Below are 15863 nucleotides of genomic sequence, written 5' to 3' on the forward strand. Positions count from 1 at the left end.
ATCGCATTGCCCGAATACTTTAAAATCGCAAATTTCTCTTAATTGTGGCATAGACCAGCAAGAAACGTCTATTCCTTTTTTTTTTAACTAATAATTTGAATTGGATTATCCGAGAACTACATATTCCATATTTAAAATTTAAAATTGATTTTTATTCTGAGCTACAGGGGCGTAAATAAGGGCCCCGCAGACCCCGCATTGCGGGAGGGCCCCAACCTATCAGGGGCCAAAAAATCATGAAAAGGAACCTAGAGAAGGGGCCCCACCTCTCGCTGTCTGCGGGAGAGCCCCCAAGCTTTTAGTTCCGCAACTGCTGAGCTATAAGGTTAATCTCAATGTTTTCTATTTTTCGCTACAGCATGCAACCACGAGGCAAATCCAAATGCAATGCAACCAAAACATAGAATGTACAATCTGCATGTTCGTATAAGCATGACTCTCTTAAAGCTTGTATCTATTATTAGAAGCTAATCAAAGCAGCGACCACTTAATTATGGAAACAACTGGGGACATTCTAACCACAGACGTGTGATTCCTGCACGGAAATCACAACCAGCGGTCGTTTGAGAACTAATCAATCATCGTCTGACATCAAACATGGCGAATCATGATGGGAGCATGGAGATAGAGAAGATGCAGAAAGTAAAAATATAAATAAATCGAAGATACGATCTACCGCATTAAATTTTCTAGCTCTGGTGTTTTAAATATTATATTGCAGTTATCACTGAAACATGTATTTATGAAATTGGAACAAAATTCAGAAAGTTTAATGCGAAGAAAACCATACTTAACCAGCTTCTGAGTTCTTTTTCGTGAGAAATGACTTGGCCATGAAAATAATCACCTAAATAGTTTATGACAAAATTATCCGAAAAAAAAAAAAAACTCAACTTTGTGGATTTCTTCTGAGAAATAGTTTACGCCATATTGTAGCATTATTAGTGAAATATTTGTTTATAAAAGAAATTCTTCTACAAGGATAAACTACCTCTTGTGTTGTTTTTCGTCAGAAATGACTTATGCTACATTACAGGCTTTATAATGAAATATTGATGTATACAGTATAATACTGATAATACAGTATAAATAACATCTTTATAGCTGTTGTCGTGAAACTCACAATTTTTTATTTGTACCCTCTAACAAATTACCTTTAAAAAGAAAATTCGTAAAACTCTATATGGAAATATTACAGAAACCTTAAGTTTAAAATTTGGTCCACATACGTTGAACGATGCGGTCTCTAGGAGAGTGTATATACTAAGGGTGATTCAAAAATAATGATAATCTGAAATTCTTAATACAGATAAATATCAAAAGAAAATAATTTCGCTTCTCTGTTCCTTCCATAGTTCTCCGTAAAAATACATATATACATGGGTCATCATTTCTGAGAGATACATTCATTTGAATACGAACAATTGTTGGTAATACGAAGATGGAAAAAAACAAAGTGAGTGTTGTCATCAAGTACCTTTGCTTTAAAAATAAATAAAATGTTTACAAAAGATATACACGATGACTTGGTGGAAACATTGGGAGACTATGCTCCTCCATATTTCACAGTTGTAACATGGTGCAAGAAGTTTAAACTGGGCAGAACATCAACGGAAGATGAACATCGTGAAGGTCGCCTTTCGATGTCTTTCACCAAGAGTAACGTCAAAAAAAAAAAAAAAAAAAAAAAACCCAAGATGTTGTATTTACAGTCCGAAGAGTGACCATCAGACATTTAGCTGAGGTCATAAGGATCTCATATGGTAATATTGAATGGATTCTTACCAACTAGTACTCTCAAACGGGTCGGGTTACGGGTCGGGTCGGGTCAGTCGGGTCAACTCGGCTCGGGTTGTCGGGTCAGGCTATTCGGGTCGAGTTGTCGGGTCGGGTCAGTCAGGTCAGTTCGGGTAGGGTTGTTGGGTCGGGTTATTCGGATCGGTGTCTTCTCACTTGCGACAGTCCTATTAGCGACAGGAACTGTTAACTGTCCTATGAGCGACCGATTCGATCTCTTAACTGCTCTATGAGTCACCGATTCGTTCATACTAAGATAATGAAAGAAGATAAGGTTCTCTCTTCTTTAACTTGTTCCATCCTAATGTGATTTAGAACCTAACAAAATGTACTATGAAAAATTTCGCTCTACCTGAATTTAATACGTGAGAATGCTCTCATTACATTAACAATCTTTTATACGTTTTTCCTAATATTATACTTTTGAATTAATTTCTATGAATACATTGACTCTATTAAGGGGAAAACTAACTAAATATTTAGAGTAGCTCCGGCTTTGTCTATGATTCTAATATATTTAAAAATTTAATGTTAAAATGATAAGGAGCATAAGTTTAGTATGAATATGTTTATGGCATAAGAAAGAAATCAGAAAGAGATAGGGGCGCCCGAAGAAAATTTTCTAGGGAGGGGAATCTCCATGGTTGCTGTATCACTTCCGGTATATCTGGTATTTAATATACGTGGTTTGCTATATTACCTATACATTTTTGTGAGCCAGGGGAGCGACCCCTGCCTTCCCATCGGGCGCCAATTGAGAAAAAGGTGTTCACCATTTGAGGATATCAAAGAAATCTAAAAACACGGTGTATTCAAAGAAATTATTACACAAGTTACAAATCTCTCACAGGACTTAATAGTTCGTCTAGTTATAAGGGATTATTTCAGATTGCTGTTATAAGGGATTGAACGACAAGCTTTTATGTATGTCAAAACAAGGAAGAAAGGCAAATTAAGCAATTGGTTTACGTTTTAGTAGCTTACAATAGGGTGGAAGGTAGTTTGAAGAGTTTGTTTATCTTTTGGATTGTTTAGAGTGAACTGCATTGTAATTGGTGAGATTGGTTGAGAATAGCCAATCAGATGTAAGGGATCTCAAAAGCTTTTATCATTGACATTTTTTTTTAAATTTTATCCACAGTGTCTTAGGAAGTCTAAAAAGTAGATAGTTGGCGAAACTGTTACACGTTTAAGTTTTTCAAAATAAAATATATTACTGTGCTTAGAAAGTAATTAGATTTGAATCAAATTAAATACAGAAAACAGAGCTTTTGAAGAAAGGGGATATTACAACTGGATTTTCAATAATTACGTAGGAATATACTTTTTATGGAAATATCCCTGTTGTCTCGTTAAGTTATTTGATATGTTTTATGTCAAATCTAACTCAAAATAAGTTTTATTTGCACTCACAGTAGAGGGAAAATATATTTGACGAACAGTATCACTGGCACGTACATATTTCATACCAAGGTTGTTCGAGCGCTAATAACGCCAGAGGTAAACATATTTTACGAGATGGAATCATATCATCTTCCATTATCTCAATGTAAATGAATCGGTCGCTCATAGGACAGATAACAGTTCCTGTCGCTAATAGGACTGTCGCTTCTGGGACTAATCCATTCGGATCGGATTGTCGAGTCGGGTCAATCGGGTCAGCTCGGGTCGGGTCGTCGGGTCTGATCACACGTCGGGTCGGGTCATCGGTCGGGTCGTCAATTCGGGTCACGGGTCGGGTCGGGTCGGTCTTCAACCCGACCCGACCCGACCCGTTGAGAGCACTATTACCAACGAACTGCACATGGAGAAGGTTTCTATCCGTTGGGTTCCGAGAATGTTAATCGAAGAGGAAAACAAGAAGCAACTTGGTATTCCAATGTCTAATCTTAAAAGGTACAAAGCTGACTAAAAGAAAAAAAAATGTCGATGGACGAAACACGGACCTATAATTTTGATTCTGTGTAATTAAACAACGGTAAATGGTTTGGAAGAGAATGTTCTCGCCGACACCGAAGAAATTCAGTATGAGGCTCGGCGGTAAAAATTATCGTATCCAGTTTTTTTTTTTTTTTTTTTTTTTTTTTAAGGGGTTATGCTGAGGAAATAATTGTGGTGAAATATCTGGTAAAGGGAGCCACTATTACGGGCTCCTACTACGCAGATTAGACAAGAAGAGTGTGGGTGGCAATTATTGAAATGAGGCGAGGCAACCTGTAAGCAATAGAGTCCTGTTTCACCAGGAATACGCACCCGCACAAAAAGCTGAAATTGCGGCAGCTGCCATCCGAGAAACATGCTTCGAACTGCTTGAACACCCGTCTATGCTCCAGATCTAGCCCTAGGGATATTTATCTTTTTCCCCCAGCTCAAGGGAAAGCTCAGGAGAAAGAAATTTGAAGATAATAGCTAGGCGATATGTGGAAATATTTGGAATCTTCAAGACAAAGATTTTTTCTAAGAGTATTCAGTGTTTAGAAAAAAGATAAACTAAATGTATCGACTTGTTAGGAGAGTATGTAAGGAATTAAATATTTAAACTATAACCGTTGTACCACATACTCATTACCATTATTTTTGAATTACTCCTCATACATTGTAATGAACAGACGAGCAGACATATCATTTAAAAATAACTTTTTCAACAAGATCCGCTAAACTTTTAAATTCAACCTTTTCCCCCCTGCGATTATTATAATTTCTTCTCTCTTAAAAAATCTACATTAGATTATAACACGTTATACATTTACTTATGTTCTTGTTTAGTTGAAGGTTAGTATTCATGCATTTGGTGAGCATGCTCCTAGGTACTAATGCTGGTACTAATCCTATATATGAGACATTGGATGGTAAAGTGGCGTTAAGTCACTTTGTGACATTTGGAGATATTGAGACTTACACCACTCTTCCGTGCAAGGTCATCGTGAATTCGAATTTACGACATCCTTTGTGCTTCCATTTCTTTGCCTATTTCTAACTCTGAGATACACAAGTTTGCGATCCAACGCCTCATATCGTTGAACCAACATCATGAAAACAATTAAGGAGCGGGTCTTGAAATAAGGCAGGGGTGCGGTGGCTCAGTGGTAAAAGCGTTCACCTCCGGTGCTTGGGGTCCCTGGTTCGATCCCATCTCGCGCCGTGTGGACTTTGTGGTGGACAAACACGTGCTCGTGCGTTTTCTCGGGGCTCTCCCATTTCCTCCCACTTTCTTCATTCCACCATTTCATTCATTACTCACCATCACCGTCTCCTTTAGCCTAACCGGCATAACTGTGGGACGTAAAACTTAAAGATTTCATTTCAATTCATTTGAAATAAGGGGCTAGCTACTCTTGCCCGACCTCAACTTCAAATCGAAATTTGAAACAATTTTTACCCGTTATGGAACACAATTTTAACATTATTTTTTAACGTATCTCACTATAATAGACCAAGTGTATGAAAAGTCCCGGGCCAACCCCGTTATGACTCAAGTTACAAAGAAAAAGGAAAAGAAGAAGAAAAGAAAAGAAAAAGAAAAGAAAAGAAAAGAAAAGAAAAGAAAAGAAAAAGAAACTTGAAGATGTGAAAGTGTTAGAAAAAGATGGTTTTCAAATCTAAATGGTACATTTTTTTCAGTTGAACCAGTTGTTTGGACCCTATACTGGTAAGTCGTCCTGTGTTAAATGAAAAAGCAATGTTGCCAGTTCAGCAAGCTGTTTTTCAGGCTCTCACCATACAAACAATATAGCACTATTGGAAAACAGATTAGAGCAGCAGCGCAAATCTGTCTTCAACATTTTTGTGGGGAAGGGGGTAATACTTTTTTTTAAGCGATGTTCAAAATATTTATGAAATTGAAAAATAGTGCTGTGGAGGATCAGGGGAGCAGAGTAATCTTCAACATTGAGAGGCTGGTAGAATTGAGGTTTATTCTGGGGGGCATCACTTTCCTTTGTGGCAATCGGACACAAATCATCACATTTATCCCCCCAAAAAACATTTCAAATCTGATTATTGGGGGGGCAGTCTTCCCACTTCAAAAATTGGACTGAACATGTCCATCTCATCCTCTCTGGGATTTGCGCCAGTGGATTTCAGGTGTTCAAGGTTTCTCCTCACATAACAATGTGCATGTTCCTCGTGTCACATTTATGTGTTTTTACATTTGTTTCGAACAATCTGCTGAACTGGAGTTTGTAGGTACTATACTAAAGCACACCCTTTGAAAATCCATGTTGTATGTCTTCGTCTCATAAACCCATAGTACTGAAAAGGGGAGGCTAAACTTCAATATAAAGTACGAGAATCGAACTACATCACATGAATTGAACTATAGCTTTAAATACGGTTTATTGTAACTGAAAACTAAATAGATAGTTTATCAGATTATAGTAGAAATAAAGCATTTATTCCTTCTTTGCCTCCGGGATAGGAACAAAGAAAGAATTCACTCAGCGTGTAGTGTTGCATGAATCACTTGTTGTGAATCTTTCTTTTCTTACTTCTAATTTCCTTCAATTAACTTACCTCGAAGGCTGCGTCCAAGGTGAAATTTACTCTGAGCTTTGCCACATAAAATCCAACGTCAAACGGTGGCCCAATTCCTGTGACGGTCTTGTTATTGGCTAAATCTTTACATAGTTCTTGTGATCCGGTGATGAATTTGTTATGCCATAGGAGAGACTCAAAATTATGTCCACTAGCTGCCACCACTGAAAAAGAGAGAAAAGAAAGTAGTAATAAATATTATGCAAAATAAAAATTAACAAAATTTAAAATAAATACAGAGTGGGCAGAAAGATGCTTTCCCCAATATGTGAAGAAATAAAATAAAAGAAACTATACTTCCGCCGCTATTTGTTTATTTGTTTAAGCTCTCTGACCTGAAAGCACGTGAAGTCAATGCCTTGTTGCAATTTAGTGCACACGCCTTACCTTTCGACCTCTACTTCTTTTGTTTGTTGGTGTGACGTTGCAACAGCGAGTTTTCTCAAGGACAGCAAGTTATCAGCAGCCAATGTCAAGAGCGCTGTGTCCTAGTTTAAACGGTAGTGTTACGTGATTGGAGGACGGTTCATAAAGCAATGCAACTTTAGATCAGTTTGACAATCTTTATTGAAATTATAAGTACTGTTCAAACTGTCTTTCACCATGTTCAGTGCACAAGCTACTTCTCTTCAGTACAGATTTGCAAATATCATGACACAACCAAGATTGGCATCCAATCTCACGAATGAGTATTCGATTAGCTGTTTCAAGTGATCCAAATTCTGTGGTTGCCCGAAAAACACCTCGGTTTGTGAAAATAAACCTGATGGCTTTATGTGATGATGATGGTTCCACATCTGAAAATCTTCTGTAGAAGTCTGCTGTCACCACATTTGTGTTTCAAGAAAGCTTTTGCAGCACGAAAATACGTTGTTTCTTTCCTAATTTGCGATTCATCTCAACATCTGTACTAGTCGGCACAACCTCACTCAGTATACAACAACAAAATACGTACGAGAACATGGTTACCAGTCGCTTGCTCATAGTTTGCATATTTTTCTTCTTTCTTTACTTGTTTTGGGAAAAGCGACTTTGTGCCCAATTTAAATGTAAATAGTAGGTCTGCATACGATGCAGGCAACACAAAAGTGGGTGGAAGAACTTAGGGTAATTCGAGGCATTTAAGAATTTTAAAACTAGGTAATTGGAAACTCACTGACTTGTACTGAAGTCTTAAGTGTTATTAACATTGAAGTTGTGATACTGTACAGGAGTGCCTTGCATAATGCGTGTTTTGCTCTAATGCTGTTTTATCATTATTATACATATTTACGAATTAATAATAGATTTGTCTTTCTGAAAACGATCATGATACCGATGGCTAAGAAATCGAACCCAAAGAGAGGTGAGGATTATAGAACTATTAGTCTCATATCTCATGCAGCCAAAATTCTGCTCCGAATACTGAACAGAAGGTTATATGAAAGAACAAATAAAGAAGTTGATGAGGAGCAGTTCGGGTTCAAAAGAGACAAGGGCACAAGAGATGCAATTGGATTATTAAGGACGATCGGTGAAAGATTTATAGAAAAAGGGAAAGAGGTGTATGTTATATTTATTGATCTAGAAAAGGCTTTTGACCGCGTGAATTGGGAATTGTTGTTGGGAGTTCTAACGAAGATAGGGTTGGAAAGGAAAGATAGAAGACTCATAAGAAACTTATACATGAACCAACAAGTAAGAGTTAGGATAGAGGAAGAACTGACGGAAGAGAGTGCAATTGGAAGGGGAGTTCGACAAGGATGCTGCTTCTCGCCAACACTATTTAATGTCTATCTAGAAGAGATAGTGAAAAAGAGCCTACATGATGATGGCATTTCGGTAGGAGGTAGAATGATTAGATGCATAAGATTTGTAGACGATATGGCGCTTGTTGCAGAATCTGAAAAGAAAATCAATAAAATGTTAGAAAAAATGAGAAAGGGCTTTGTAGAATATGGGATGAAAATAAATGTTAGAAACACAAAAAAGCCATGGTGATTGGAACGAAGGGGTCTGTGTCAAATATAAAAGTAGGAGGGGAGAAAATAGAACAAGTGAATAGTTTTCGATATCTGGGTAGTATTCTTAGTAATAACATGAAGTGCGAACGTAAAATAAAAGCAAGGATAGGAATGGCGAAAGAAGCCTTTGGGAGGAAGAAAAGTCTGTTTTGTTGGACCTTGAATAAAGAGTTGAGAAAAAGACTCATAAAATGCTTCGTGTGGAGTGTTGTACTCTATGGGGCGGAAACGTGGACATTACGTAAAGGTGATGAAAATCGACTGGAAGCCTTCGAATGTGGGTGTGGAGAAGAATGAAAGTATTAGTTGGGTCGAGCGGAAAACGAATGAGAGAGTGTTAGAAATGATGGGTGAGAAAAGAACACTTTTAGATATTATTAGGAAGAGGAAGAGAAACTGGTTGGGGCATTGCCTAAGAAGAGATTGTATCATGAGGGACGTCCTAGAGGGTATGGTGGCGGGAAAGAGAGGGAGGGGGCGAAGGAGACTACAATTAATGAAGATATAAAAACAGAAAGATCATACGCGAAGACGAAGAAGTTAGCGAAGGAGCGTGGAGCATGGAAACTTCTCAGCTGCGGCAAGTGACCTGCCAATAAAGGCAGAATACCTATGATGATGATGATGAATAGATTTGTCGATGTTGAGTTGAGTTGATTTTGAGTTAACGTCCCTTATAGCAGCGATGCTATATGAGACGTGGACCTACTGATTAACGTGGAATCCGAACCACATGAGCTCCCACTGGGAATCAAACTCAGACGCCAAAGGCGCGTACGATAGATTTGTCAATTTCAATTCATAAAAATAACCAAAGAAAAGCAGTACTGATAAGCACGTATGCAAGTATAGATGGAAATTCTGTATTGTATAAGTCGATTCGAGTATTGGCTTCAGAGTAAGTCTATATTTCACACAACAGTAGTTCTAATTCTCTTAGTGGGAAACCCTGGTTCGACTCCCGGCGGGAGCTCATGTGATTCCGATCACACGTTAAGCCATAGGTCCACGTTTCTAATAGCCTCATTGTTGAAAGGGACGCTAAACTCAAAATCATATAAATTCTTTTCATTATCATCAAAGGTATTCTGCCATTATTGGCAGTCCAATTGCCACAACTAAGAAGTTCCCATATTTCACGGTCTTCCGCTAATCTCTTCGTCTATACATACGATTTTTCTCTTTTGACTTGTTTTGCATAGTCCATCAATTGTAACCTCCTTCGCCCCCTCCCTCTCTTTCCTGCCATCATACCCTGTAGCATGTCCCTCATAATACAATTCGTTCTTAGCCTATGTCCCAACTAATTTCTCCTCCTCTTCTCAATAATACCGAAAACTACTCTATTCTCTCCCACACTACTAACACCCTTTTATTCGTTTCCCACTTGATTCAACTTATCCATTCTTCTCCACAATCACATTTCGAAAACTTCCAGTTTTTTTTTTCATAAGTTTTGCGCAATGTCCATCCACACGAAGCATTTTATGAGTCTTTTTTCTCAACTCTTTATTCAACACAAAGCAGATTTTTCTTCCTCCTAAAGAAAAGACTCAGATTGATGCTATTTTGAATTTTCTTTCGCCATAGCATCATTTTTCAACACCTAGACTGTATGAGATGAGAACCAAGAAAGTTCAAAATAGAATCCGAACCAGGGTCAAGGTTCAAATTTCAACGTTTTCTCTTATCGAGAATTGAATTATGGATCCTGTGCATCAAAGGCGTGTGAGCTAACCACTAAAACAGAGGGGAGGACAAACTTCTCTTAATGCATTACTTGGAAACGGCTATTTTCCTCAACAACAGTGTTGAACATCTGTGCCCACTGTGTTTTTGTTTATTTGTTTGTTTGTTCTAGCCCAATAATTTGTACGAGAAAATATTTTTCTGTTTTCAATTAAAGTGAAATTTTAATGATTTGATGTTATTAATTTCTTCTTCATATCAATTGAAATGTTTCTTATTTCCTGAAAAATTAAATTTTGTTTTGAAAATGAAATGAATTGAAATCTTTCAGTTTTGCATTCCACGGTGATGCCGACTAGGTTAAAGGAGACGATGATAATGAGAAATGAATGAAATGGTGGAATAAATAAAGTGGGAGGAAATAGGAGAACTTACAGAAAACCCACACACACGGTGTTTGTCCACCACAAAGTTCACTTGGCATGAGCTATGATCGAGGCAGGGACCCCAAGCACCAGAGGTGAAGACACTACCACTAAGCTACCGCGCGTCTAAATTTTGTTTTATATAATTTTAATTAGTATAAAAATCAAGTATAATTTCAGTAATATTATGGCAAAAATTTTATATACGTAATTCTAAAATGTCTTTTGAGAAAGCAAAACACCATTTTCAACAAAACTTGAAGAAGACATCAGAAAAATAATATAATTAAAATAGCCGTTTATTTCAAAGCGACCAGAAATATACCGTGAAACCTCTACTAACGGACACCACTATAAAGCGGACACCTCCCATAACGGACATATTTTGTAATCCCCAAACACTGTAATAGGAAAAAGCACATTGGGAAACCTCTCTAAAACGGACACTCTCTAGTACGGACACGGACAGTCTTTCCTGTCTTTATAGGTATTATTTACCTCCGTATTACGGACACTTTCTCTAGAAACAAGTTGAAAACTACAGTAAAAATAATAAATTTTTTGTGATTCATACGTGTGTCAGCAAGGAAGCACATGAGGGTGTGACAACATTTTGCCTCCTCAACTGTCTGCTCAAGAGGAAAGGTCTTCGTTTAACATCCTCATGTTCTTTGCTTGCATTCTACTCTCATTCAACCTGTTTTAGATACAAAAATGATTGACAGTTGCCCGCCGTTTGGGATGATAAGTCATTCTACTATCCGCTGGAATCTCTAACTAAGCAAAAGACAAGTTTGGTATTTTTTGCCCGCGGGTACGCATATTGTCTCAAAAGTTATTACTGGACTGCAATTAACTCACAAATTAAAGTAATACACCGAAAACGTAGTAAGTAGCAATAAATGTAAAGTGCAGAGAATTATAACATCTTATTTCCATGTTGTGCCTCGAACATAGAGTATTGGATGGCGCAAGATAATGCAGGTAGAGTAACATTTTGGTAATATTCGTAAATACATGATTCATGCAAAAATGTTTTTCTAATTGCACAATACCTTTTACTAATTTACGTAAGAAGATATTGAATCCTCTCTAAGGCGGACACCTCTCTATAGCGGACATTTTTTGATTCCCCACGGCTGTCCGCTTTAGAGAGGTTTCACTGTACCTATAAATTAATGGATTAAGTAATAACGGGTGATTAGCTAGTCTAGTGGCTATCGCGTATATCTTTGGTGTATATGGTCCCGAGTTCGATTCCCTGTTTGGGAGCACAAACAATTCAATTTCACAATCATTTATTAATCACCTGTCTCCTTTAGCACTAAAAGATATAATTGTAGGATTTTAAACCAAGAATGTCATTTCATCTCAATCAAAAAATTAAAAAAAAAAGGAATGATGTTAACACCATTAAGAAGCCAACTCCTTATCTCAGCATGATTCGAAAAAAAAAAAGAAAGAAAGAAAGAAATTCACCTGCTGTACTTGTCAGAGAAGGCAATCTTCCATTCAGAATGAGACTGTATTATTTATGTTGCACTCTACTAAATTACATATCGTAATACAACTTGAAAAGTGAAATACAGTGCATTCATCATTTCCACTGCATACGTATAATAACAAAGTAATTGCGTGCTATACAAGTAAGTTTGAGAATTTTGCGCGTTTTATTGTATTCGTGACATATTTCTGTATACACTTCTGTCTATATTGATTTGTGTGAGGTTGTTAATCCTTTGCAATAGCCGCACACGAATCTTCTTTCATAACAACTGACCTACACTATATACACTAATGTCCAAACGTTTAGAAGCACTAAGAAAAATTCTTTTTTAATAATAATAATAATAATAATAATAATAATAATAATAATAATAATAATAATAATAATAATAATAATAATAATAATAATAATAATAATAATAATAATAATAATAACATTACAATTATTAATTGAGATAAACGTTCTTCTGTATACCAAAACAATATTTAAGAATTTTAAAACTCGATATAGAGTTTTTTAAACACAGAGAAATTAACACTCTACCCTCTTCCTCCTTTGTATGCGAAATCTTATGACAAATAGACAAAATTTGATGACAAATAGACAAAATCAAATAACAAATACACAAAATGTAATGATAAATACTTGTAAAAAAATCTGATGACAAATAGACTAAATCTGATTACAAATAGACTAAATTTGATAACAAATAGACAAAATCGGATGACAAACAGATAAAAACTATAAAAGGGCAGTACAAAAAGCATTGAATTTCCTCGTCTGTCCGATTTGGGTGATTTTTGGATATGTTGTAGTTGAGGTCATTTGTTTATATGGGATCAACTCCCTGTGATTAACCCTATGACCTCCAGAGGTCACCAAAAGTCACACCGTTAAGTGGATTATAATCATTTGCCGTAGCCCAGTATAACACACTACTATTATTTGTATGCTAAGTTTGAACCAGTTCTACCAACACCGCTTGTGTGGCCGTTGGTGACCTCTGGAGAGCACAGGGTTGGTCATAGAGCGTTGACCACATATAAACAATTTCCCGAAAGGTCCTCAGTTACAACATATCCTAAAATCTCCCAAATCGGACAGACGAGGAAATACAATACTTTTTGTACGATGTGTCCTTTGGTAACCTCTGGAGGTCACAGGGTTGATCATAGGGAGTTGGCTCCATATAAACAATTGACCGTGGCGGTCCTCAGCTACAAGATATCCAAAAATCATCCACATCGGACAGACGAGGAAATGCAATGCTTTTTGTACGGTATCCTTTATAAAATAAATAGAAAAATCTTATGGCAAATACACAAAATCCGATGACAAACAGACAAAATCTAATGATAAATAAAAAAAATCTTATGACAAATAGACAAAATCTGATCTCAAATAGACAAAATCTGATCACAAATAGACAAAATCGGATGACAAACAGATAAAATCTATAAAATAAATAGAAAATTTTGATGACAAATAGACAAAATTCAATTATAAATACACAAAATCTAATGATAAATAGATAAAATCATATGATAAATAGACAAAATCTTATGCCAAACAGGCAAAATCTAATGATAAATAAAAAATCTGATGGCAAATAGACAAAATCTAATGATAAATATGAAAATCTGATAACAAATAGACAAAATCTGATGACAAATAGACAAAATTTAATTATACATGCACAGACACACACACATACATACATGTTATTTTATATATTAGTAAGGATAACTTTCTGAAAAAAAAAATGTACTATTGGTTAATTTCTTAAAGTATGTGCTATCTCGATACCTTCATCCGGCATGGTTTTCAACTCTTTGACTCTGATTAGAGACAAATTTCCCGCTCTATTTTTTTTTTTTTTTTTTTTTTTTTTTTTTTACTTCATCCCACATTAACTTGACTGTAGTTGACGAATGAATGAAACGACCATTTCATGGTTTTTACTATTTCTTATATTTATTAGAAATATCACGGATTTCTGCACGAAGAACCGGTACAAATTTTGCAGAACTCGTACCACTGATGAAAGTGCGTTCTTTGAAGAAAGAACAAAATGCTGGTGTTTTAATTATGATGTTGCGTAGACTGTCATGTGGTTACTTTTTTTTTTTTTTTTTTTTTTTTGGTTAAGCTTTCACCTAAAATAATTATATTTGTTGTCACACAACTGTCAATTCTTGCATTTCGTTACATATCGCTTCAAGTAGATATAGTTTCTCTCTCTCTCAGAGAAACTGTTCAAAAATCCCAGACTGTATATATATATATTTACTATTGCAACAGGAAAAATTGTTGAATTTCAATGGTAAGTATCAATTTATATAGCAAACGTCGCGAAAGAAAAAGGAAAATTGAGGAATATGTATGTACATTTTCTCTGTACTGTCTGCTTTTATCAAAGCAGTTTGAATAGAAATCCTGTGATATGTTGCACTGAAATTATACGCACTTTCACATCACCATAGACTGGAGATTCTATGTTACAATATTAATCACATTAAACTACTTAGGTTCAGTAGCTTACAATCCAGTTATTACCTCAGAGTGAATTGCGACATATGAAAAAGATAGCTTTTTGGGACTTAATCTGCGTTTTGTTTCTCATATAACTTCCCAGTTAGTCTAGCGTGTAGTGCGTGCACCTTTATTGCAGGTGGTTCCGGGTTCAATTCTTTGTGGGGAGAGTATTACAATTTTAAACGTATTATGGTGGTTCGGATTCCACCTTACGTTATAGGTAAACGTCTCATACAGCCTGGATGCTAAAAAGGGGGCGCTAACTTCAAATCATGTACAATAAACAAACTTATGATTTTCCATGTACCGGTACGTACAACTAAAGAACAACTTAGATACATCCAGCAACATTTTGCACAATAAATAATGGCTACTCATGGCTTAGTTTTAGGATAATCAGTGATTGATACTGTTTTTGAGGAATAATCACCGAAGAACTCGGTTACTGACTGAACATTGTGACGACGATTTTTAGCGATGGACGCTTGTCTACGTGTTTTAGAGTTTGTAGCGAACAAGTACCTTTTTATTTATTCATTTATTTTCTTATTTATTAACTTAATTAATGTCTTGAAATCGTACACGCTACGATTAATAATGTCTGTAAAGCCATTTTCTGTGAGCTTCATGACAAATGGAGGTAACATGCTCGTTGTTAAATACCGCTTTACTTGGCACTTGCTGTTACAGTTCACATATGGTGAAAAGCGTTAACAGACATTTAAAGGGCTAACCCATCTTATGTGTTGGGCAAGGTGTGGATTTCATTCCTCATCAAAATAAAATTGAGAACTTGAAATCTTCTGTAGCTGATAATGTTTTAGACGCACAGTTTTAGCTTACTCGGTGGTGGTTCACCGTGGTTACCATACAAGGTGAAACCTATGAAGTTTGGCTACCATCGGTTCCATTGGAAAATTCTGTTTTGTGTGAGATATGGGAAAAAAATAATTTAAGGGGGGTATCATGGATCATGGCGGGGTATTAAAAGATCAAAAGACTATTTATCCCCTGTGATTATCCGAAAGAACTCTCTCAATTTGTTTCCTGTTGCTGAAATCATGCTTATCAATGACTCGAATGAAGCGTGTCGTCACAGTTAAAGGTTGCAGTTTTCTGCGAAGTTAGTTCGAAAGTTCAGATAAAATCAGATCATATGCTGTAGTAAGATTCTCCTTTTTCTGCGATTATGAAAATTTAGACATTCAGCTTCTTGAATACACTTCGATAGAGTAGAATGGCACAAATAACAAATGAATGAAAACCTGACATTAAGTTCATATTTTTTCGCAAGGACGCAAGAATAAGTAAAAGAGTAAGGCAAGGCAAGGATGTTGATTTTCACCTCTCTTGTTCAACTTCTATATAGAAGGG

The 15863-nt window shown here is 36.2% G+C and overlaps 1 protein-coding gene across 1 annotated transcript in view; it reads right to left on the minus strand.

The window, feature by feature from the left end:
- LOC145690161 (O-acyltransferase like protein-like) overlaps positions 1-15863 on the minus strand; it is a 186092-nt gene that overhangs the window by 71816 nt on the left and 98413 nt on the right. Inside the window, exon 2 of the mRNA XM_081764781.1 lies at positions 6310-6494. Coding sequence (XP_081620907.1) covers positions 6310-6494 — 185 coding nt within the window. The remainder of the gene's footprint in view (positions 1-6309; positions 6495-15863) is intronic.

This window comes from Thermobia domestica, chromosome 7 (assembly GCF_964235325.1).
Source record: "Thermobia domestica chromosome 7, izTheDome1.hap1.1, whole genome shotgun sequence".
Classification (NCBI taxonomy): Eukaryota; Metazoa; Arthropoda; class Insecta; order Zygentoma; family Lepismatidae; genus Thermobia; species Thermobia domestica.